This window comes from Pteronotus mesoamericanus, unplaced genomic scaffold (assembly GCF_021234165.1).
Source record: "Pteronotus mesoamericanus isolate MK-2021 breed Mesoamerican mustached bat unplaced genomic scaffold, CSHL_Meso_final contig_1193, whole genome shotgun sequence".
Classification (NCBI taxonomy): Eukaryota; Metazoa; Chordata; class Mammalia; order Chiroptera; family Mormoopidae; genus Pteronotus; species Pteronotus mesoamericanus.
Window position 1 is genome coordinate 2,989,796 of NW_026555039.1, and position 22,814 is coordinate 3,012,609.

Sequence of the window (22,814 nt, forward strand, 5' to 3'; positions counted from 1 at the left end):
AGCCACTGGGCTCCAGGGGACCTTGGGTCCCTCCCTGGGCTGGAGCCTTGGGCTGGGGCATCACTTGGCTTCTGTTTTGTCCGAGGACGGGGAGGGGTGGAGACGTTTCTAGAGTGGCCTGTGCGGCCCCTCCCGGCTCCCACATTTGTTCCTCCTGGGAAGTCGCCACCATCACAATAAAGACCCTATCGGAGTTTTAGACCTGGCCCCGGGTGCACCTCTGCTGCCCTCGCCGGCCCCCGGGGGCCGAGTCTGGGCCGGGACCCCCAGTGCTCCCCGTCAGCCGAGGTCCCGCCGCCAGTGCCCGCCTGAGTGGAAGGTCTGGGTGGGGTGTCCCGGGAAGAGCGACCTCGGAATCCTGCAGCACGTCCGCCTGGTTGGGGGGAGTTTGGGGTCAGCTCCTGAGGGTTACCTTGGATGGGGGGAGGGGGCGTGCTGGTGGACCGGGGTCAGAGCGGGCGCTGTTACTCAGGCCTCTGGGCAGCAGACGGGACTGGGTGTGGGGTGTGCTGGCGGAGGGTCAGGAGGGGGCACCTGCAGACAGGGCGCCGGTGTGGCCCCCGCACGGGGCAGGGGCTGCGGTAGGAAGGAGCCCGCATCTCCCAGCCCTGACCCCGTCCTCCACGGCGTCGCCCTGGCCGCAGGGCAGCAGGGCGCGGGGAAGCCGGGCTGTCACCTGTGCTGGCAGTTCCTGGGCTCGTGTGTCAAGAACATGGTCCGCTACGCGAGGAAACAGGAGCCACCCACACCCGTGGGCACCGAGCCCCTGCCCTGGGGAACCGGAAGCTCCGGGGCTGTTTTGGGGAAGACGACGCGTGTCAGTAAATTCACACAAAGGAAATAAAGTCACAAGGTCTATTAACTTTGCAGATGCCAGAGGGGGGGAGGAGGAGGGCTGCCCCCCACCCTGGTCCCAAGCCAGCAGGACACAGCAGGGCCGAAGCGCCCGCTACTGTTAAGGCGGTTGGGGTGAAGGCCACTCATTTTTCACAGTGGTTACTTAAAAAGGTGCCCAGGGAAAGCCAGGCGGGGACGTGGGCAGGAAGCCCGAGCGCCAGGCCGTCTCTGAATCCGGGCTCCCGTGCACGCAGGGTTGTCAGAGAGGCCGAGGCGAAGACCCCAACAGCCATCCTCCGCGCACATACCCCGCACGCACACGACAGCCCACAGGGGCGAAGGCAGGGACAGAGGCTGCCCTGGGGGCTGCCGCCCGAGGACGCGCCCCCCTCCCCGCCCAGCAACCCCTGGCCCCCAGGGGACGCCACTCCCACTGGACAAGGCCTCTAAGGGCTTAGGCTCCGGCCACAAACTCACGCCGCCCTGAGGGCCTGAGCCCCGCCACAGCGGCGTCAGCTGAGGTCAGCTCTCCCGTGACTCCGGCTATCGAGTGCGACAGATAACCTCGGGGGCTGGAGAGCCGCTGGGGCATCCCGCCCCCCGCAGCGGTGTGGCGTGAAGGATGCTGGTACCCCATGAGCTCCTGGACAGGCTCTGTCTTCCTCCTTCCCTGGGCACCCGGCATGGAGCTGTGAGGGACCTTCCCTCCAAGGCCGTCCCGGCTGGCTCCCTCAGAGTACCTCTGGGGAAACCGAGACCCACGGGGGGAAGGCGCAGGCTTTGCCGAATGGGTGCCAGCCTCGCCGAGCCTAGGGAAATGGAGGTCAGGTGCCGGCCTGGGCTGGCCTGGGGGCAGTCCCCGGCCTGGGCTCAGGGACCTTGGCGCCCACTCTGCTCCTCCAGCCAGGGGTGGGTTGGTGGGGACTTTCCTGTGCGGGTCCACTGCCCAAAGATGGTCCCAGGCCCTAGGCAGCTTTGAGAGGGGTGCTGGGGACGGGTGGCAGGGGCATCACACCCCCTGTCGCTGCATGTCCCATCCTAGGGCTGCCCCTCGTGTTACTCTTGCCAGCGTGGGACTCCCTCTAGTGGACTCGACTTCCTCCAGGAGCTGGGGGAGTGCCATTCACTCACTGCAGTGGGGGACCCAGTGGTTGGACCCTTCACAGCCCGACGGGGCGCTGCTCCGGGTCTCCCTGGACGGACGACCCCAGGGTGGTTCGATTGACAGCGGCCCCGGGGGTGGGGGAAGTCCTTTCACTTGTGGACAGAAGCTCGTGCCGGCCCCCTCTGGGCGCACGTGCGTGCGCACAGCTGCCGTGCTGGCGCCCCCGCTCCCCGGGCTTGCCTAGGCATCACGGACTCCCGTGCGCACACCCGCACTCCCCAGTGCACCTCGCATTCACTCGGCCCGTGTTTCTCAGAGCTCCCGCGGGTGCCGAGGTCGGAGCTGGCGCGGGGGCGCAAAGCGGAGGGCTCTCGACGGGGCGGGGGGGCTCTCCCCTCTGACAGCTGGGGGCGCGACGTGCAGGTGGGTCCCCACCCACCTCCTGCCCCCGACGCGCGCCTTGTCTGTGCACCGGCCGGCAGCCCCTTCCGAGAGCGCGTCCCGGGCGCCTCCGCGAGCCCGGCCGCGGATCAGGGGCGGGTCCGGGAAGAGCGCGTCGGAGGCCGCGCGCGGGCGCGCGGGCGCGGCGTTAGCCTGGCGCGCGCCCCGCCCTCCCGCGCGTGCGCAGCCCCGCCCCGCGGCGCAGGCCGCTCGGTGACGTCAGGCCCGCCGCGCTCTCGGGCGCCCCCCGCGGGCCGCGTTCTCAGCCCCGTGCCGGGCGGTCCCTGGAACTGCGCGGCCCGAGGGGGCGGCCGGGCCTCGCGCGCTCCCTGCCTGCGTCCCCGGGTCGGGGGCGGATGGGCGGCCGCGGGCCGCGGGGCAGCAGCCGGGGTGCACGCGGAGCCGGGAGCGGCGGGGCGGGCGAGGCCGGAGCGGCCGGGCAGAGAGCAGGCCGGCGGCGGGGAGGCGCCCGCGTCCGAGCCCCGGGCCGGGCCTGAGCGCCGCGAGGGCCCCGCGCCGCCGCCGCCGCCGCCGCCGCCGCCGCCGCCGCCGCGGCCGCCGCGCCATGGCGGAGACCAAGATCATCTATCACATGGACGAGGAGGAGACGCCGTACCTGGTCAAGCTGCCCGTGGCGCCCGAGCGCGTCACGCTGGCCGACTTCAAGAATGTGCTCAGCAACCGGCCGGTGCACGCCTACAAATTCTTTTTCAAGTCCATGGACCAGGACTTCGGGTCAGTGGGCCGCGGGGTCTGCGCGTGGCGTGGGTGTCGGCACCGGTCCGGGCACCGGCGGGGCGAGCGTCCTGGCTTCTCCACCCTCCACGGGCTTGGCCTTGTGGGCCTGAGTGCGTGTGACCTGCGGGTCAGAGTCTGTGGCCCCGGGCGACCCTGCACTAGGGCCGGCCGTCCCCTCTCTGCGGCGGGCAGGTGCTTCGGTCTGGCCTGGAAGCTTGTGATTTATAGGGCCTGGGGTCAGCGGAGCGTCTGTCGGAGTGTTTGGTCGGAAGGGGTCGAGGCGGGGGCAGAGTCCCAGCCGCCCGGTGGGCCCCCCAGTTTGCGTGGAGGGGAAATGAGATCTGGGACAGCGGTACGGATCTGTCTGCTGGGGTCTGCGGAAGTTTCCGGAGACTCAGCACAGGCTACCCTTGGCCCCTGCTCCAGGATCCCGAGGACAAGGCAGGGGTTAAGGGTCATTCCGCCGACCCCTGCCCTGGGGGTTGCTTGCCACTGGGGCTCTGGCCCTGCACTTGGCGCCCTGGGAGCAGCCTCTGGGTCAGCGTCCCTGCACCGGAGGTGGCAGGGGCTGTCTCCGCCGAGAGGACTTCCCACTTGCACGGGCTGGGCCTCTGGGGCAGTGAGCAGGAGGCCGGCTGTTCGCTCAAGGCCTGACCCAGCACAGCCACCGGTAACCCGAGTCCCCGCGGCAGTGCCGGGAACGGGCCAGAGGCCCTCCGGCCGAGCAGGTGTGCCTGGCTGCCCTGAGACAGCCCGTGTCCTTGCTTGTGGCTGCGTTTGGGCACTTTGACATTGAGGCCATTTCCTGGATTCTCTGGTTTGCTTGGCCCCTGGGCAGCCCCAGCTCAGGTCCAGCTGGGGCTACTCCGCAGTTCCTGGGGACCTGAGGGACGTTGGGACAGCTGGACTCTCTTGGGCCCGCCACCACCAAGGAGAGGCGCTGAGGGGCGGCGTGTCCCGGGCGGCCTTGGAAGGCTGGACGCCCCCGGGTCGCGCCTGGCCTGCCGCCTTGCTGGCTCAGGTCGGGCCCGCCTGGGCCGGGCTCCACGGCGGGGCCCCCGCTGCCCTCGCCAGGCGATCTCACGAAGCCTCTGCTTCTCTGTGAAAGGGCACTTTTGTTTTTAACTTAAGTTGTTATTTTAACAAAAATCACCAGAGGCACACGTGCTCTTTGTCACAAACTAAAGCCGGCCGAGAGTGTGTGGTGTGCCCGGGCGTGTGCCCAGCCCCTGGTTGCCGTCCTCGGACCACGGGGGTGCCTGCGCCCGAGAGCCACCCCGGGCACCCGCGAGCCGCGGAGACCCCTGCCCCGCAGGTGCCCCCGGGGGGCCGGCCCGCGGTGGGCAGCGGGCGGCCGTCGGGGTCTTGGAGCAGGACTGGAGGCCCCCCGGTTGCCCGGGCAGGCCTGGAAGTGGCTGGGATGCGGGGGAGGGGACGGGACCGGCTGGGAGGCAGGGGCAGCTGCCAGTTGAGGTAGGTGGGGGGGGTTGGGGGGACGCTGGAAGGCGACTGAGCGGGCAGAGTGGGGGAGGCTTACCTTCTCTCCTCCCGGGTCTCTGGCCGGTGGCCCGTGGCCCGTGGCCGAGGACCCTCACCAGCCACCTCTCCCTCCTGTCCGAGGCCCGTCTGCAGAACCCCAGGGTCGGTCTGTCTGGTCCCCTTATTCGTTCCGGGAGGAACTCTCTCTGGGAGGGGTGACCGCTCACACCTTGGTGTGGATGAGGCCTGGGTGTCCAGTGGATGCAGCTGTCGGGGGGTGAGGGGCAGGTCCTGCGGGGCTGGGACAGCAGCCCCCCGTGACAGGGTGGCCTCATGTGGGGGCCTGGGCCTGCCGCTCCCCCCACCCCCGCCCTGCGTGGGGCCCTGGGCTCCCGAGCCTCTGCTCCCCACCCAGTGCAGGAAGGGGCAACTGAGGGGGAGCCGCGCCCCACTTCCTGTGGGGTCTTCGGCCAAGGGGGTGGGGGTCTTCTACTTCCCAGCAGCTCTGACCCAGCAAAGCGGGGAGGGTCTGCGGGCCAGGGGGGGGGGTGGCGGGGGGAAGGGGGCCGAGGGGCGGTGCCGGGCGTCCGAGCCCCGCCCTCGGCTCCCGGGAGGTGCCGTGGAGGGAACTGGGACCAGGGGCCTCCACCGGGGCTGCTGGATTCGGGCTCGTTGCCTGTCTGGCTGTGGCCCAGGCCCCTCTGTTTCTGGGCCAGGACCCTGGTCTCTGGGGCCACCTGCCTGCGGACCCTGGGAGGTGCCGGGTGGGGGCCGCGGGGCAGGGGCTGGGGGCCCCCCCTGGCTGAGTCCCGCTCTGTGCCCCGCAGCTGCGGCACTGGGGGGCTGGTGGCCCCTGAAAGTGCGGGTCGCCCCCAGAGCCACCCCTGCGGTGGCAGGGGGTGGAGGGCTGAGCCCCTTGCCCTGGTGCCTGCGGAGTCTGAGCCTGGTCGGCGGCTGCTGGGGGGCTGTGGACGGCCCCCTCCTCCCCTGTCCTGCGTCTGTTCTCTGCCAACTTCCTGCCCTGTGCCTCTGGGGGCTCACTTGAGACTGTCCCACAGGAAAGAGCTGGCTGTGGTCGCTGCGGCCTCAGGAGCCCCCCGGGTGCCCCCAGCCCTTGGCCGCGCTCAGCTCCTGGGCTCTGCTCTGGGCAGCCTCCGCCCCAGGGTGGGGGCGGGGTGGGGCAGCCTCCAGCCCGGGGTTAACTGGGATCTGGCCAGCCACCCTGAGGTCAGGGGCGAGCTGCCACCAGGGGAGCCGGCGTGGCCGCCTCTGAGGGGCGGTGGAGCTGCGCCAGAAGCCTGCTCTCCCTCCCAGGGCGGGGGCTGGGGGGGGCAGGCGCTCAGGGCAGTTGGGAGGCGTGGCCCCAGACCCCGCCCCTTGGCTCCCAGGCCAGCTCTGTCTGCAGAGAGCCCTGTGCCCTGCGACCTGGGTCTCTGGCCCAGCCGGGCTGAGGCCTGTGGGCCCCCACCGCCCGGCCCCACAGTGCGGCAGGGCACTCTGTCCTGTGTGTAGGACGGGGTTCCTCGGGCCAGGGCAGGGGGGGCCGGGGCGGGACCTCTGGGACCCTGGGGGGGGGCATCTGGGCCTGGGTGGGGGCTCAGAGGCCATGGGCAGCCCTTGGGGAGGGGCTGAGAGGCCCCGGCCGGGCAGGCAGTAGGAGTTTGGGGTGTCCCTGGGCCTCTGGGGGAACCCTGGGGCCCTGGGGTGTGGGGTCTGGGGGTGCCCCTCCGCCTCCCCGTGCGTGAGTCAGAAGGGGTGGGAGCTTGGGTGGGGCAGGGAGGCCCCTGGAAGGGCCCCCGGGGCTGCGCAGGGGCCAGGCCCCGTGCGGCTCTCTGTGCCACTGGCCTCGAGAGACAGTGTTCCCGGCCCCCCGCGGCCCCCGCGGCCCCTGGCCGCCCCAGCTTCTCTGTGTCCTCAGCCAGCCCCGGGCCAGGCCACGGCCCCCCCAGGAGCTCAGCTCTGCGGGGCTTCAGTGCCCACGTGGGGGCGGCAGACATGGGGCTGCTCTTCACTGGGGACTGGGGCCCCGCGAAGTGTCGGGGCGTCCATCTTTTCGGTGCACATGGGGCTGGGTGTGGAAGGGATCTCGGGGGGAGCCCACAGGACCCTGGCAGGTGCTCCTGCCCTCAGGTGTCCCTGTCTCCTCCGTCCACTCACCCCAGTGTCTGGGGCCCCTCCCAGGGGGCAGGGTGAACTGAGGCCTTGCTTCCTGGGTGGGGGGCGGGGTGCCGCCCAGGAGAGCCCAGCCGAGGCTGCTTCGCCCCAGGCTCCCGATCCTCCCCGGGGCCAGAGTCTCCAGCGCGGAACCCCGCTGTGCTGGGCGTGACCTGGGCCCCTCCTGCCGCGCCCCGCCCCCCCCACCGTGGGGGGGGTGTCTGGGCCACGGCCTCAGCCGGCTGTGCTGGCTGCGGTCCCCTCACCTCTTTGACCTGAAGCCTACCCCCCCCCCCATTTCCCAGCCCCAGGGAAATGGGCCTCTTTTCCGGGTTGTTGCCCTGGCCTTCTGCTTCCTGCCCTTCCCCAACCCTCCTGCTCACGGGGACACGTTAAAAAAAGTAGGCCCCAGGTCATAGGTCGTAGGTCACTGCAGTGGGCATGGCCAGCAGGGCTCCCTGACCTCAGGTCTTGCCTTGGGCTGGTGCGGGGGTGGGGATTGGCTTGTCTCCCTGGCTGGTGGCCTGCTCTTGGGGTGGGGGGGAGTGTTTGGGGGGCTCTGTGTGTTGTGCCATGTCAGCCTGTGTCCGTGGGTCCGACCAGCCCCACATCTGTGTTGTGACCAGGCCCTGTACTGGGCTGTGGGGCGGTGCGGGGAAGGAGCCATTCAGAGCCCCTCCCTCACAGAGCCACCCGGTGGGGCGCACAGGAGCGGCCGAGGTGGGACTCACACCACAGGGCAGCCTGGAGCGCTGGGACGGGCCGGCGAGGGTCTTCAGGGGGCGACAAGAGGCCCCAGGAAGGGGTGTGGTGGGCGGGTCTTCTGTGCCGAGCCCCACGGAGGTGTTCGCCCGCCTGCAGGGTGGTCAAGGAGGAGATCTCTGCCGATAACGCCAGGCTGCCCTGCTTCAACGGCCGCGTGGTCTCCTGGGTGAGCTGGCGGGGCCCTGGCAGAGGGCGCTTGGTGGGGGTGGGGGTCCCAGAGTTGCGGGGGGCTGGGCTCCGGCGAGCTGGGTGTGCGAGTGGGGGGCTGGTCACCGGTGCCCTTTTGGGAGGTGGGGCGGTTACAGGCTGGCGGCGCCCCAGAGCCTCGCTGTCCTCCACAGCTGGTCCTGGCCGAGGGCGCACACTCGGATGCGGGCTCTCAGGCCGCCGATGGCCACAACGACCTGCCCCCACCCCTCGAGCGCATGGGTGGCATCGGGGACTCCCGGCCCCCCTCTTTCCAGTAAGAACTTCGGGGGGTTGAGCCCAGTGGCCCTGTAGGGCCCCCGCCGAGCCTGTTGCCGGTGGGTAGCTGGGCAGAGCCCACAGCTAGTAGGCGGTGGCCAGCGGAGCAGGGGCCGGTAAAGAGAGGCCCAGACCGGGAGGGCGGGCGGGCGGATGAGGGTCCTTTTGGAGTCAGAGTCTCAATAGGCAAGGGGAGGCGAGGGCCTGAGGGGTCCAGGGCTTGGGGGCCCAGTCGGCCCAACGCTGTCGCCGCCACAGCCCGAACGTGGCCAGCAGCCGTGACGGAATGGACAACGAGACCGGCACAGAGTCCATGGTCAGCCACCGGCGCGAGCGAGCCCGACGCCGGAACCGGGAAGAGGGTAACAGGCCTCCCCTGGCCCCCCACCCCGGGCCCCATGGCGTACCCCGGACCCCTGGCGTCCGCAGGTCCCCGCCCCGGCCCGTGGGGGTCTTGGGGGAGGGGTCTGAGGCCTGACCTCCTAAGGGCCTGCTTGACCCTGTAGCCACGCTGCTTGCGCCCAGGTCTGCCGACCTTGAGGACGCCCAGGCCACTGGGCCCTCCAGGGGGCCCCGTGGTTGGCTCAGCCCCCTTTCGCCCCCATAGCCGCGCGGGCCAACGGGCACCCGAGGGGGGACCGGCGGCGAGACCTGGGGCTGCCCCCTGACAGCGCGTCCACCGTGCTGAGCAGCGAGCTCGAGTCCAGCAGCTTCGTTGACTCCGATGAGGACGACAACACGAGCCGGTGCGTGTGTGCGGGCGGGCGTGCCCAGGCGTGTGAGCATTGCGAGAACATGTGCGTGCAGGCGTGTGTGGCCGTGTGCGTGGTGTGGGGGCGCACGGGCATGTGTGTGGCATGCGTGTGGCTGTGGTGTGTGCAGGTGGCATGTGTGCAGTGGTGCACATGTGTGCGTCTGTGCCACGTGTGTGCATGTTTGCCCACATGTGCTTTGTGTACACATGAGCAAGTGCCAGCGCGGGTGGTCGAGCTGCTTACCTGCTGTTCGTGCCTCCACATTTGCCTGACGGTGACGGTCCCAGTAGGTGGGGGCTTGGTGTGTGTCACGCATGCAGGGTGGCGTGTATGCAGCGAGGAGCGGCACAGTCTCCTGACAGGCTCCGCGTGGCCCTGTCTGCCTCCCCCTCTGGTGCCCCCCCCCCGCGACGGCGTGGAGGGCAGGGGTGCCTGTTCTCTGCCACCTCCTCCCTGAAGGACCCCCGTCCCTGGCCTCCATGCCCCCTGACCTCCACCCCCCCACACCCCCAGGCTGAGCAGCTCCACGGAGCAGAGCACCTCATCTCGGCTCATCCGGAAGCACAAGCGGCGGCGGCGGAAGCAGCGCCTGAGGCAGGCAGACCGTGTAGGTGGCGGCCGGCGGGTGTGGGTCCCAGCCCCGCCCTCGTCCTCAGCCCCCGCCCTCGGCCGCCCACCCCGCCCCCGGCCCCTGCCCTCGGCCCCTCACCGCGTGCCCTTCGCAGGCCTCGTCCTTCAGCAGCATCACAGACTCCACCATGTCCCTGAACATTGTCACCGTTACGCTCAACATGGGTGAGGCTTCCGTCCCGGGGCGGGAACGGGGTCCCGGTGGGGAGCGGGGTCCCCGGGCCAGGCTGTTCACTGTCCCCCCCACAGAAAGGCACCATTTCCTGGGCATCAGCATCGTGGGTCAGAGCAACGACCGCGGGGACGGCGGCATCTACATCGGCTCCATCATGAAGGGCGGGGCCGTGGCTGCCGACGGCCGCATCGAGCCGGGCGACATGCTGCTGCAGGTGGGGGCGCGGGGAGCGGCGGGGCCGGGCGGTGGGCGCCGCCCCCACTGCGCTGAACCCCCGTCCCCCCAGGTGAACGATGTCAACTTTGAGAACATGAGCAACGACGACGCCGTGCGGGTGCTGCGGGAGATCGTGTCCCAGACGGGGTGAGGCGGGGGCGGGGGCGGGGCGGGGGCGCAGCCGGCCAGGGGGCGGGGCCGGGCCTGGGGGCCGTGCGTGACCCCACCCCGCCCCGCCCCCGCCCCGCAGGCCCATCAGCCTCACGGTGGCCAAGTGCTGGGACCCAACGCCCCGCAGCTACTTCACCGTCCCGCGGGGTGAGTGGGCCCAGGGGGCTGGCGGGGGGTGGCGGGCGCTCCCGGCCCGGCCTGAGGGCCTCTCTCCTCTGTGCCCTTGTGCCCCACTTTCTCCCCCACGTCTGCTCCTTCACCTGTCTGTTGCCACACGGCGGCCACCCAGCTGACCCCGTTCGGCCCATCGACCCGGCCGCCTGGCTGTCCCACACGGCGGCGCTGACCGGAGCCCTGCCCCGCTACGGTACGAGCCCCGGCTCCAGCGCCGCCACACGCACCAGCTCCTCCTCACTAACCAGCTCTGTGCCTGGCGCCCCACGTAAGTGGCAGCTCTTAGTCCAGGAAACTGAGGCACCGGGCCAAGGACCAGGTCGAGGTGCCCCCGGTGTGGCCACGCCCGGGGGCCCGCCCGCCTCAGCGTCCGCTGTGCTGCCGCGAGGCCCCCGCGGCCCCAGGCTCCCACTCCGGCCGGTGCACGTTCTGTGCGGTGGGAATGGAGGTGCCTGGGGGGCCCCGTGGCAGGGCAGCAGGTGCACAGGTGCCTGCTTGGAGCCCAGCCTGCTTTCCGCCGCTAACACGACTAACGGGGGCGGGGGGGGGGGCAAGAGGGAGGGGCCGGCGTCGCGCGGGGCTCTGGGCTGTGGGGGGCGCCCAGACCTGGGGGAGCATCTGCACGGGCCGCTTCCCGCCCGGAGGCCCCGCTCCTGCCTGGGGCCCGGCCGCCGCCTGCTGAGGGGGCCGTGCCTTGCAGAGCTGGAGGAGGCACCGCTGACCGTGAAGAGCGACATGGCCGCCGTGGTCCGCGTCATGCAGCTGCCGGACTCCGGGCTGGAGATCCGCGACCGGATGTGGCTCAAGATCACCATCGCCAACGCCGTCATCGGTGAGCGGCCCCGGGCGCCGCGGGGCGGGCGGGGGCGGGCGGCGGCCTGACACGCGCTTTGGCAGGCGCGGACGTGGTGGACTGGCTGTACACGCATGTGGAAGGCTTCAAGGAGCGGCGGGAGGCGCGCAAGTACGCCAGCAGCATGCTGAAGCGCGGCTTCCTGCGCCACACCGTGAACAAGGTCACCTTCTCCGAGCAGTGCTACTACGTCTTCGGGGACCTGTGCAGCAGTGAGTGCCGGCCTGCGGGCGGGTGGGCGCGGGCGGGCGTGGGCGTGGGCCCGCCCACGCCTGTCTCACCCCCGCTTCCCTCCTGCCAGATCTCGAAGCCCTGAACCTCAACAGCGGCTCCAGCGGGGCCTCGGACCAGGACACGCTGGCCCCGCTGCCCCACCCGGCTCCCTGGCCCCTGGCCCAGGGCTATCCCTACCAGTACCCGGGGCCCCCGCCCTGCTTCCCGCCTGCGTACCAGGACCCCGGCTTCAGCTACGGCAGCGGCAGCGCCGGGAGCCAGCAGAGCGAAGGTGAGAGCCCTCCAGTGCCCGGCTCCCCGCCACCCGCTGCCTGGCTCCACCCTGTGTGCCCGCCCTGCCCCGTGTGCTGCGCCTGCTCTGCTCTGGGTCTGGGTGGGCCCCCCTTCCCGGCGTGAGTGGTTGCGGGGAGTGGGAAGGAGGAATCTGGAGGCTTTGGAGGGCTGTGGGGCAGAGGCAGGAGGCAGGAGACAGTGTGGGAAGGGCGCTGGGGTGGGGTGGGGACGCGCAGGGGGCCCCGGGCACCATGGAGGACAGGCAGCTTCCCCAGAGCCCTGCGGCCCCGCAGGGAGCCAGAGGCAGCCAGCGCCAGGGATGCCCACACCCCCACACCCGGAGGCGAGGGAGCCAAGGGGAGAGGTTGGGGCGTCCCTGAGAAAGAACAGTGGCCCGAGGCCGAGTAGGGGCCAGCAAGGCCCTGGGGAGGGGTCAGGCCGCTGGCCTGGCGGACCCAGGCAGGAGGGCCGGCCGCAGGGCCGCGGCGCCGGAGGGAAGCCGGTGGCGGGCCGCCCCAGCAGGCGGGGGCGGGGGCCCGGCCGGGCCTGCTGTGTGACTGCTGCTATCCCTTGCTTTGTGCTGAGCAAGCCTTAGACTGAAGGACTAGCGGAACGGACCCGCGGGGCCGGTAAGCCAGGGTCCTGCCCGGCGTCCCTCCCGGCATGTCCCCAGCCAGCTGGCGTCCGCGGGTCCCCTGTGCTTCCTGAGGGCCAGGACAGGGCCGAGCCGAGTGGCTGGCTGGGGCCCTGGGGTCCGATGGAAGGCGGGTCTGCGGGGGGGGGCCAGGATGGCTGATGCGAGCCGGCCCGCCGGGCCTCCGCTGCTGCCTGTTTCTCAGCTGCCAGACCAGGCCCTTGGCGCCGCATCGGGTGAGGTGTGCGGGCATCCGGCCGGCCCCAGAGTAGCCCTGCCTGCCCCTGCCCCGGCCCCCGCCCTGCCCACGGCTGCTGCAGCTGCCCCCGCGTCTGGGCAGGGCCAGTCCAGCCTTGTGTCTGCATGGCCCCCCCGCCCCCCCCCCAGCTCGGGACCGCCCGGCTCTGCTCCCGGCCGTCCTGGCAGTGGCCTGCAATCCTGGGAGAGCCGGGGCCGGCGCTGACCCTCCCTTCCTCCCCCTTCTCCGCCTCAGGGAGCAAAAGCAGCGGGTCCACCCGGAGCGCAGGCGGGAGCAGCCGGCGGGCCCCGGGCCAAGAGCAGGAGCGCCGGGGGCCCGGGGCGGGGGGCAGCGGCAGCGAGTCGGACCCCACGGCCCCCAGCAGCGCGGGGGGCGGCGGCTGGCGGGAGCGTCCTGCCAGCCAGCTCAGCCGCGGCAGCAGCCCGCACAGCCAGGCCTCGGCCGCCGCCCCGGGGCTCCCCCCGCTGCACCCCCTGACAAAGGCGTACTCGGTGGTGGGTGGGCCGCCTGGCGGTCCCCCCGTCCGGGAGCTGGCCGCTGTGCCCCCGGAGCTGACAGGCAGCCGCCAGTCCTTCCAGAAGGCCATGGGGAACCCCTGCGAGTTCTTCGTCGACATCATGTGACCGGGAACGGCGTGCTCTCCGCTGCCCTCGTGGTGGGGGTGCTGGGGCCCCGCTGCTCCCCCAAGGGGGCTGGGGCTCATGTGGGCTTAGCGGTGGCCGTCCCGGCCAGGTGAGCCTTCCACGGGCATGGGGGCCGTGCGGCTGGGTCCAGGGCTGGACAGAGCAGGGGCAGCCGGCGGGCAGCCCGGGACCTGGGCTCCGCAGCCCGTGGGCCCCTGTCCGGCCGGCCACGCCCGTGGGCCCCCTGCCGCTCACAGCGCTGTGGACAGGCCCCAGGCCGAGGCGGCTGCGGGGCCAGGGTCTCACCGGGTGCCCTGTTTGCAGGCCTGTCCGTCTCATGGGGAGTAATTTATTTATTTATTGCTCGGCCTGTGTCCTTTGGGAGAGGTGGTGGCCACGTCCGCCCAAGCCCAGCTGGGGCCGAGTCTGCACGTCCCTCCCCTGCCAGGCCTCTGGCGGCTGCAGGGACACAGGTCTTGTCTGAGTGGGGGGGGGTGCCGGTGAGGGGTAGACGGGAGAGGGCGCTTCCCGGTGGAGGGCGGGGGGGGGCGGGACCCGGGGGCTCGCTGCTGCAGGGGTGGGCTCGGGGCAGCCGCGGCTGGTGCTGTCCCCCGCCCCTGGGCTCTGCCTGCCGTGCGTGCCGGCCCCTCCCCCACGAGGTGCCTGCGCGCGTCTGCGCCGTGGACCCTGTGCCCCGCCAATGTTTCCGGGTAGTCCTAGAGCTGCTTCTGTGCAAAGGCTATTTTAAACACTAAAAAGCATTTAATTTTATGGGACTGATGTGTGGCTTGTCTTTTCTCCTGCCCACTGCCTGAGGAGGGGGGTGTGGGGGCAGGTCCAGGCTCCCCAGGGCCCAGCCAGAGCTGCCCAAGACTGGCTAAGGCCCCCCGCTGTCCTCTGGGTCCCCGCTCAGTGGCAAGGCGCTGCCCAGGCGCTGGACGCTGCAAGGTCTTGGCGGGAAGTCTGTCTGCGGCGCCGGCCCCCGGCTGCAGGGGTCCCGCGCTGGTGCTGGCCTTGGTGCTGGCCCCCGGCGGCCGGGGCTCTGTCCGCGGTGCTGGCGGTGGGCTGGCCTGCTTTGCCCACTCAGGCCAGGCAGAGAGAAGGGGTGGGCGTCCCCCTGCCCCTGAGTGGGCCTCTGTCCTGCGCTGAGGCCCGTGGGCAGGGCAGCCTGCTTGCCAGCCTCCCACTCCAGCAGTGATTGGCGGGGTGCTGGATGGGGGGCCCAGGCTTGGCCCAGCCAAGCGAGTGAGGCTCGCCCACCTTGACCTTCAAGTGACCCAGCTGTGGGGCTTTCCCAGGCCCTCGGCATGGACTGCGGGGGTCTGGGGAGCCCTCTGCAGGCCTCGTCCTGGCGGGGCCCCTGGGCAGCCCAAGGACAGAGCCTGAGCCTGGGGCCGCAGGCGGTGAGATCTCACGAGGGCCCAGCAGCCCCATGGCTGGTGCAGGCCTGGGGGGCCTTCTGGGTAAGATCAGCTGTCAGCCTGGGGTCAGAATCCAGAGGTGGGGGGCCTGGCAGGGACCAGCACAGTCTGGTTTCACTGGGGCGAGGCCACCGGGTCACAGGTCGCAGGTTTTTGCTCGGTCCCCTCTGCGCCCCTGTTGCTGCCTCTCCCCCGGGCGTCGCCAGGACCCCCTCCCAGGAAGAGCACGGGGGCATTGCTTCCCGGCTGCCGCAGCAGCAGGTAGCACTTGGGCAGGTGGAAGGTGGCCAGGATGCCCAGGGCACAGAGAAGGCTGGCGCCCATCTGCACGGCGGGCTGGTAGGCCACGTGCACGTTGGCGAAGAGCGGCACGAAGGACACCCAGGTGATGAAGTAGGCCAGCGAGGCAAAGGTGAGGCTGCGGGCGCCATGGCGGCGGCCAGGCCGGCTGTGCACCAGGAAGGTGCCCAGGAAGCACAGGGACGCCAGCGCGGCATTGGCGGAGTGCACCAGGGCAAAGCCGGCCCAGGAGCGCGCGTGGCAGTGCACCAGCGCCTCCGTGGGCAGCACCTGCCAGTCTGTCACCACCTTGGGTGGGAAGGCCCATAGGTACCAGGCACACAGCGCCGCCTCCACCAGCACCGCGAGCAGCACCGCCAGCCATGCCCGGGGCCCCTGCAGGCGGCCCCGCAGCCGCTCCGCCCAGCTCGGCGGCAGCTCCGACTCCACAAAGATCTCGGCCGCCTGCAGGGCGAGGGTGCTCAGGCAGCCGGTGAGCGGGAGGTGCAGCAGCGGCTGCTGGGCCAGGCAGCTGGCGGGGCTGGGCCGGCCGGGGTACAGGAGGGCGCTGAGGCAGACGAGGCCCAGGCAGGCCAGGCCAAAGCAGGCCCGCGGCCCGCCCGCGGCCCGGACCACGGGGCTCTCCTGGTGCCGGGCGAACAGCCCCAGGGCCAACAGCACCAGGCACAGCGCCAGGCCCAGCAGCGCCAGCAGCAGCAGCACGGCCGGCTCCCCCCACGCCAGGAACTTGGGTCTGCGGGGCAGGCAGCGCAGGCTCCTGTCTGGCGACCACTGGTCCTGGCCACACGGGGTGCAGAGGAGGTCGTCTGCCACGCGGGAGAGGGGAGAGGGTGCTCGCATCACAGCCCTGCAGCCCTGCCCCGACCTGGGCTTTGGCTGGGTGTCCGCCTCCGAGCCAGGACACAGCAGGGTCCTCCAGGCTGTGTGCTCCCCACCCGGCAGGGCTCCCCCGCCCCGTGCCGGCCGCTGCCTCTGCTGACCAGCAGGGACGGGGCTGAGCAGCCAAGGGGCTCACCTGGGCTGCGCTGGTAGCTGCCGGCCTTGCAGTCCACACAGTCGTAGCAGCAGGAGTGGAAGCCCTTCACGTGGCGCACCTGGCCCTCCACGCACTGCCTGGAGCACTGGGACACGGGCTTCTGGCGGGGGCCTTGGGACTCAGGCTCCGCGGCACTGGGTGCGCCTGCCCCTGCCGCCCCCGGAGGGGGCGCCGACCCTGCTCTGGAGCTGCCCCGCAGCTGGGGACCCGGGGCCCAGCGCTCACCGCGTTCCTCGGCGTGTGCCAGCGCATCTGGGATGGCCGCAGCTGCAGGCGGCCGGTGAAGCTGCCCACGGTGCGCAGCTCGGGCCTCGGGTGCCGCCACACCCACAGTTTCAGGTCGTACCCCGAGTCCATGTTCCCGCTGGTGTCGAACCGCAGCGCCATGCTGCGTGCCCGGAAGCTCATGTTGTACATCTTTTCCAGGAGCTGCCGGGTGTGCAGAGTGGTGGGCGGGGCCAGGCCAGCAGCCCAGGCCCCTCGCCCCCCGCCCACCCGCCCCGTGTCTCCCGCGGGGCCGCAGCCTCACCTGCCAGGGCCGCACAGGCTCCCGCGTGGGGCAGCCCGAGGCGTTGCACGGCAGCGTGTTGTGCAGGGCCTGGGCCACGCCGTACGCCGCCGCGTAGGCCGCGAAGGTCTGGTGGTGCAGGAGGCCGGTGGACACGTCGTCCAGCGAGATGTGGTCGCACTGGGGGCAGCGTGGCCCCGCCACGTGCTCCTCCAGGCCCGGCTGCTCCGTGTCCAGGAAGGCGCAGAAGGCAGGGTCAGCGGCCAGGGCCAGGCGCGTCTGCACGTAGGACGGGAAGTCGGGCATCGGGGCGCCCCGCTGCAGGAAGCCCAGCACGGTGCCCACCTGGGCCATGCCAGGCAGCGTCATGACCAGGTCCGAGGTCAGCCAGGCCTCGCTGGCCACCCACACCTTGGGCGAGAGCCCGTGGCGGATGCTGTGGCTGAGGAGGGTGCGGGCGGCCCCGGGGGAGGAGAAGAGGACCACCACCTGCACGCTGCTCTGGTTCACCTGGCGCAGCAGCTCCTGCACGGCGCCCAGACGCAGGCCGGCGGCGCCAGGCAGCGGCACCAGGCCCTCGTGCGCGATGCAGATGCCCTGCGCGCTGGCCAGGCTGGAGAAGAGGCTCAGGCCCTGCCGGCCGTACTCGTCGTCGCTGCCCACGGCGGCCACCCAGTCCCACCCGAGCGCGCGGAGCAGCTCCACCACGGCCGTCACCTGCACTCGGTCGCTGGGCACCGTGCGGAAGAAGGACGGGAAGGCCTCCTCGTCGCTCAGCCGGTCCATGCTGGCCCCGTAGCTGACCTGCGGGGGCCAGGAGGCATGTCCGGACGGGCTGGCCCCCACGAGCAGGGCCGGCGGGGACGGGCGGCGCGGGAGCCATGGGGCGCACCTGGGGCATGAGGAAGAAACCGAAGAGCTTGCCGGTGACGAGGGCGAGCTCGGACGAGTGGGGCCCAATGACGGCCAGCACGCGGGGCTGGTACTGCGCGTAGTCGCAGTAGGCGGCGATGTGGTGGCTTCCCGCCCTGGCCATGAACATGAGGCTGGGCTTCATGGCCACCACAGGCTCTGAGCACGTGTCGAAGAAGTCGTAGCCCAGGCGCAGCCCAGGCAGCAGGGCGGACCCTCTGTTGATCTCCTCCACGGCCATCTTCACCGCCAGCGCCCAGAGCAGGCCGAGCGACGAGAACCTGGGGCCACACGGGGCTGCAGGTGGCGGCACCCCACACCTGCGGGGGGCGCCCCCCAACCCCCCCACCTCCCTACCTGGTGCACACGGTGCCGTTGGGCTGTGTCCTGTCACCAAGACCCGCGTCCTCGGCTGAGCCCAGGGGGAAGAGCCCTCCCAGCACGTAGTCCCCCTGCATGCGGAGCTGCCGGGACAGGCAGAGCTGGGCCGCTGCCCCCAGGCCCAGCAGGGCGGAGAGGCCCAGCAGAGCCGGGCCAGACATGGCAGGGGGCGGCCTCCAGCAGGGTGGCCAGTGGGTGAGCTGGGCACGGGCCCAGATATGGAGAGCTGGGGCTCGGGGGGTGGAGGATTTGTTTATCAAAACCCTCGCCTGTCCTCACGTGCCAAGCCCAGGGGCCCCTGGAGGCCTCCTCAGTCCTCGCCATCCTGGGCCGGAGGTTCCCACACACCCGACTCTGTCAGCCTGACACCCCCAGTGGTCTGGCCAGCAGCGACCTGGGCAGGCAGCTTGGAGCAGCCACTGACCGTGACCTGGTTGCCTGCTGTGCCCCAGCCCCTCGGCGCCCACGCCGCTCCTGGGCGAGGGGGCCAGGGTTGGGCGCCTGCGGGTCCCAGCTCCTGGGCTGCCTGCGGGGGCCCCCGGGCAGGCGCCCTGGCCAGGATGGCAGCCGGTCTGGTCTCCACCCTGCAGTGGGGGCGGGATGGTCCCGCAGCAGGGCCCGTGGCCTCGGCCAGTCAGGGAACCGGGCACCTCGGGGCTCTGGACAGCTCCTCCGCCCGGGCCTGAGGCCCAGGAGCGCCGGACACCCTGCAGCTGGCTGTGCCCCACCCCCCAGGCCTGCACACCTGGCTGAACAGGTGCTCTCCCCCGCCACCCGCCCCGTGTGGAGGGGGCTTGCAGCGGGCCTGCAGGGGGGCCGCATGCAAAGGAGGAAGGAGAGGCTGTAACCAAATGGGCTGCGGCAGCCAAGCCAGCACCCGGCGCGTGGCAGGCGGCGCCGACCGCACACTCGAGGGTGGACATGGGCGCGGCAGCTGTGGGAGGCTGGCGGGCAACACCGCTGGGAGGGGCTCCAGGTGTCCTAACTGGGCCTGGCAGGCACTTACAGGAAGCGGTTCAGGGGGCCCACCCCGCTGGCCTGTGGGGGCTCCTGGCACACTCAAGGCACACGTGCGCAACACATGGTGCACATGACAGACATGTGCGCTGCACACCCATGACAGGGCGCGCACACATGCAGTACCTGCGCGCAGTGTGCTCTGGCCTGTGTGGACCCCAGGTTGTCCTTGGGCAAGTCCTCAATTGCCATTGGCCTTGGCTGGCACCACAAGGGGACCCTGGTCGCCACTCGGCGTAGGACCGAGCACCGGCATTGGCTCTGACCCTGGGGCAGAGCGCCCACGACGGCCCTTCCTGGCACGCGCCCTCTGTCGGGGCCGCCGCCGCTGCCGCCCCGTGCAGCCCCGCACCCCTGGCCGCAGCGGGGTGGCTGCCTGCCTGCCACGGGGTGGGGCTGGCCCGGCCCGGCCTTCCAACCCAGCCCCCTGGCTGACTTGTGCCTTCTTCACAGCAACAAAGCGGTAACCCTGTGGACCTCTGCAGAGCCTGGGGGGGCCAAGCTGAACCCTGCACAGGCCAGCCAGGCAGCAGCCCCCACATGGCGGGTGGGGCACGGCCCACGTGCCGGGGGTCCGCACTGCCCTGTCCTCCCGGCAGCAGGGCCTCACCCAATATGCAGATGCTTGGCACCCCCCACACCTCCATCCGGGGATGCAGAGTCTGTTTCTGTAATTGTGATTTATTTACATTGTAAAAGTCATCACCCGTATTACAGTTTCTGAGGGTTCCTGCAACGTCACACACATGTGCGACTGATGGCTGCATGGTGGACCCTTGGCACCCAAGGTCCTGAGGTCACAGTGAAGAGGCAGTGGAGCGGTCCGGGCTCCCGGCTGCCCCGGGAAAGCTGCAGGTGGCTGTCTGCCAAGCTACTGGGCGGGGGCCCAGGCCCCACCTGTGCCATGCACCCCCGGTCCCCCGAGCTCCATGGGGACAGCTGGGCGGGGACAGGGGCGGGATGCAGCATCTTGCCAGATGCCAGGGAGGCAGAGGCCAGCTGGCCCAGCAGCCACGGGCTCCCGGCGGCTCCAGGGCTGTGCTGTGCAGGCTCAGGAGCAGCTGCTCGGGGGGCACCGGGGGAGCGTGGCTGCAGGAGGCAGCGGCTGTGTGCCCGGGGCTGCCCTCCTGCTGTCACTCCCGAGGTCACGGGGGCCCCTGGCTAACAAGGTGAGCAGCAAGGAGGGAGAGGCAGTGCCAGCGTCTGCCCAGGTCCCCCCTGCCCCGGGGGCAGCCAGCCTGGGACGGAGGGGCCACAGGCAGCCCGCCTGGCCACACAGGACCCAGCGGGCCCGAGGACTCGCGCCAGCTAGCTGCAGCAGCTACTCCCCGGAGCCGTGAGTCGCCCAGCTCACAAACTTGACTCACAGGTGAGGGCAGCCTCTCGGGCTTTTGCACGAAGACTGAGCCTGCTTGACCCTCCCTGCACCCTGCACCCTGCACCTCACCCACCTGGCGGCGCCTGCCTTCCCTGGCTGCAGCCCAAGCAGGCCATGCTGGGCCTGCGGCTCCCCACAAGCTCAGCCCGCAGGGGGACCGGTTTCCCTGCTCCTAGGACGCCCAGGAAGCTCCGTGGGGGAACCGATGGGCCCTGGCCGCCCCAGCCCGGCTCTGGAGGAGGGCATGCAGCCCGGGCCCGCCGGCCCCTAGGGCAGGTCCAGCAGGGCGTGCTTGGCGTAGAGCTCCTGGGAGACGTTGTACACGTGCTCGATGAAGGGCAGGGCCTCGCCCAGCATCTCCACGGCCTGCTCGGGGGGCCCCACGTTCATGGTCTCCAGGAAGACCTTGCGCGTGGGCAGCGTGCAGAAGGCCACGGTGACGGCCCGACGGATGATCCAGGGGTGGTAGGCGGCCAGCGAGGCGTTGTAGGAGTCGGTGCAGAGCACCGAGGTGCGCGCATCCTCGGGGCTGGTACGCAGGCTCTCCAGGAAGAGCTGCAGCCAGCGCAGCGCCCGGTGCAGCCGCAGCACCGTCCGGCAGCCCGAGTCCGGGTGGCGGGAGCGGCGCTCCAGGTCCACCAGCTGGTTGCCCAACTCGTAGGCCACCATGGACTGCAGGCTGCTGTAGTGGTCCCGCTGGGGGCCGCTGCGCAGGCGCTCCATGATCTGCAGCTTCGCCACCACGTCCTTGGAGATGAAGGAGAAGATGGCGCCCAGGCTGTTCAGGAACCTGCGGGGGAGGTGGGTGCTGAGCCCAGGGTGGGTGCAGCTGGGGAAGCCCCGCCTCGGCCCTGCCCCTCCACGCACCTGACCAGCCCCCTCCAGCCCTCGAGGTAGTGCTCCAGCAGCACCTCTCCCTTCTCGTTGAGACACTGCTTGAAACTAGTCAGGACGACTTTCAGGTTGAAGTCTGGCTCCAGGTCGTCCATCTTCAGCAGGGCTGAGAGTCGGCTCGCTCCTTGGGGGGGCGGGAGCAGCAGGAGAGAACGGCTGGGGTCCCGCGCCCCAGGAGCCCGCCTCGCCCCGCCTGGGCGGCGCCCTCTCCGACACCCCCGACTGCGCCCACAGACCTCGGCCCGGCCCCGCCCCGCCACTCAGTCTTCGTCAAAGGACTCCTGCTACCTCGCAGGCACTGCGGCCGTCTCTGCTCACGTTTTCTCGCTTATCTGGGTAGAGCTGGTCTCTCTTGCCAGAATGCCTGTTTTCACCTGGAGAGACCCCTGCTGGGTCCCCACCGGGAGCTGAGACAAACGGCCCAGCTCCGTCCCGGCAGCCTTCTAGCAGGGGGCGGAGCTAGGCCGTGTCCAGCCGGGGCATCCCAACAGGGAAGGTGAAAGAGGACACTGGGGTGGCGTGGGGAGGCCAGGCGAGGGCTGGCGGCCTTGCCCGTCCTCGCCCACAGCCGCGTCCATCCTAAAGCCAGCAGAGGTCGCGGGTCAGCACATCTGGGACGCTGACACACACCGACCTTTCCTGCTCTGGATGCTGCTTGCCCTCACACAGTCACTCCACAAACATCCGAGCACCCACGCGTGTGGGTGCCACTGAGCCGCCCAGCCCCTGCCTCCCTGGGCAACCAGGACCGGCACCGGAGGGTGGTGGTGCTTATGGGCCCTGGTGACTCAGCTGCATCTCACCCTGCGTCCAGGACAAGCTCTCGTCCCACTGGGCCTGGGGGCTCCTGTGCCTTGGGTGCTGGGGGCCCTGTGGGGCCCTAGCAAATGAGGGAGGCCATCCACGCCGTGGGAACAGCCCCGGCCAGGAACCGGGCACCCAAGAGCCCGTGCCTGCCACTCTGTGGGCAGGTCCCTCACCCTCCTAACACTGGGTCCTTCGTCTCTGGGGAAAGTGGCCCAGCGCACACTGCCTCGGCCACTGCCCAGGCTAGGAGAGCTTTTGAAGGGACCCAGTGGGTTCTAAGGCCCCGCAGGCCCCAAGGGCTGGGCTGGACGCCAGGCGTCGTCAGGAGCCCTGCACGGTGAGCTTGCTCTGTCCTCGGAAGATGGCTGTCTGGAGGCTCCCAGCGCCCCGCCCCCGGGCCTCGGTCTTCTGTCCACTGAGCAGATAGACGGTCTCTAGGCACTCAGGGCTACTTCCTGGCCCCCAGACATCCTGTGGGCCCAGTGTTCCTGCCAAGGACCCGACCCGGCAGCCAGCAGGAGCTGCCAGAAGCCTTTCAGAGGATGGAAACAGGAAGGGCAGTGGCTGTGCAGCTGGCGGGCAGCCTGCCAGCTCTGGGAAGGTGATGCAGGGCACCGCCAAGGCTCCCCCCGGCGCAGCCACGGCCCCAGGGTCAGGGGTCGGGGGTGGGCGGCCCGAGTCCCCGGGTCCTATGGCTGACAGCAGGCTGAAGTCGCCCGGAAGGGAGCACCCATCCTGCCACCCCGGCGCAGAGGGAGGGGGCGGCCCGGTCCAGGAAGTCCTGCAAGTCTTGCCTGGGAAGGGGGCACCAGGGGAGGCCGGGCTCGGGTGCGGCGGGAGCCTGGTCCCGGGAGGGTCCTGCTCCAGATGAGGCCCAGATAGGGCAGGGGCCCGGGGTGCCGGGTCCGAGCTGGCGTGGGAGCCGGGTTCCTGGCCGCTGTCTCCCGCGCCTGGCCCCTCGGCGATGCCCAGGTCCGCCTGACCGACTCGGCTGGGCTCGGTTCCCCGGAGCTCACCTTCGTGCCGCCGCCGCCGCCGCCGCCGCCGCCGCCTTACCTACCGCCCCGCCCCCGGCCGCTCTCGCTCCCGGTCTCTCTCTGCCGCTCGGGATTGGTTGGCCCTTGCCCAATCAAGAGACCGGACGTGCGGCCCCTGTTTCCGGCAGGCTCACCGGAAGTT

The 22,814-nt window shown here is 71.2% G+C and overlaps 3 protein-coding genes across 5 annotated transcripts; 1 reads left to right on the forward strand and 2 right to left on the reverse strand.

The window, feature by feature from the left end:
- The first annotated feature begins 2,627 nt into the window (after window positions 1-2,627).
- Window positions 2,628-13,493, forward strand: DVL1 (dishevelled segment polarity protein 1). Of its 3 annotated transcripts, XM_054584242.1 has the most exons (16): window positions 2,628-3,118; window positions 7,616-7,685; window positions 7,861-7,982; window positions 8,243-8,346; window positions 8,592-8,730; window positions 9,253-9,346; window positions 9,465-9,534; window positions 9,619-9,758; window positions 9,831-9,907; window positions 10,011-10,078; window positions 10,221-10,373; window positions 10,806-10,937; window positions 11,003-11,170; window positions 11,260-11,463; window positions 12,055-12,094; window positions 12,593-12,685. In XM_054584242.1, the coding sequence occupies exons 1-15, from the start codon at window positions 2,949-2,951 to the stop codon at window positions 12,063-12,065; spliced, it is 1,722 nt and encodes a 573-aa protein (XP_054440217.1). In that variant the 5' UTR covers window positions 2,628-2,948; the 3' UTR covers window positions 12,066-12,094; window positions 12,593-12,685. The 3 variants fall into 3 exon arrangements, with proteins under 3 accessions (XP_054440217.1, XP_054440197.1, XP_054440206.1); XM_054584222.1 differs by lacking the exon at window positions 12,055-12,094 and having other exon boundaries at window positions 12,593-13,493; XM_054584231.1 differs by lacking the exon at window positions 12,055-12,094 and having other exon boundaries at window positions 10,221-10,298; window positions 12,593-13,493.
- A 1,023-nt stretch (window positions 13,494-14,516) lies between these two features.
- Window positions 14,517-17,700, reverse strand: TAS1R3 (taste 1 receptor member 3). The gene is made up of 6 exons (XM_054583788.1): window positions 17,516-17,700; window positions 17,139-17,439; window positions 16,268-17,050; window positions 15,964-16,167; window positions 15,718-15,838; window positions 14,517-15,508 (listed from the first exon to the last, which is right to left on the reverse strand). The coding sequence occupies exons 1-6, from the start codon at window positions 17,698-17,700 to the stop codon at window positions 14,517-14,519; spliced, it is 2,586 nt and encodes an 861-aa protein (XP_054439763.1).
- A 2,126-nt stretch (window positions 17,701-19,826) lies between these two features.
- CPTP (ceramide-1-phosphate transfer protein) lies at window positions 19,827-22,683 on the reverse strand. The gene is made up of 3 exons (XM_054584424.1): window positions 22,652-22,683; window positions 20,802-20,952; window positions 19,827-20,724 (listed from the first exon to the last, which is right to left on the reverse strand). The coding sequence occupies exons 2-3, from the start codon at window positions 20,921-20,923 to the stop codon at window positions 20,202-20,204; spliced, it is 645 nt and encodes a 214-aa protein (XP_054440399.1). The 5' UTR covers window positions 20,924-20,952; window positions 22,652-22,683; the 3' UTR covers window positions 19,827-20,201.
- Window positions 22,684-22,814: the final 131 nt, after the last annotated feature.

What these genes read in the sequence shown, in the direction of transcription:
- DVL1 (XM_054584222.1), top strand. Translation starts at nt 2,949, where the DNA reads ATGGCGGAGACCAAGATCATCTATCACATGGACGAGGAGGAGACGCCG. An exon ending in CACCGTTACGCTCAACATGG is followed by an intron (nt 9,535 to 9,618) that starts GTGAGGCTTCCG and finishes TCCCCCCCACAG; the next exon opens with AAAGGCACCATTTCCTGGGC. An exon ending in CGGGAGCCAGCAGAGCGAAG is followed by an intron (nt 11,464 to 12,592) that starts GTGAGAGCCCTC and finishes TCTCCGCCTCAG; the next exon opens with GGAGCAAAAGCAGCGGGTCC.
- CPTP (XM_054584424.1), bottom strand. Translation starts at nt 20,923, where the DNA reads ATGGACGACCTGGAGCCAGACTTCAACCTGAAAGTCGTCCTGACTAGT. An exon ending in GGCTGGAGGGGGCTGGTCAG is followed by an intron (nt 20,725 to 20,801) that starts GTGCGTGGAGGG and finishes CCTCCCCCGCAG; the next exon opens with GTTCCTGAACAGCCTGGGCG.
- TAS1R3 (XM_054583788.1), bottom strand. Translation starts at nt 17,700, where the DNA reads ATGTCTGGCCCGGCTCTGCTGGGCCTCTCCGCCCTGCTGGGCCTGGGG. An exon ending in AACGGCACCGTGTGCACCAG is followed by an intron (nt 17,440 to 17,515) that starts GTAGGGAGGTGG and finishes GTGTGGCCCCAG; the next exon opens with GTTCTCGTCGCTCGGCCTGC. An exon ending in GTTTCTTCCTCATGCCCCAG is followed by an intron (nt 17,051 to 17,138) that starts GTGCGCCCCATG and finishes TGGCCCCCGCAG; the next exon opens with GTCAGCTACGGGGCCAGCAT.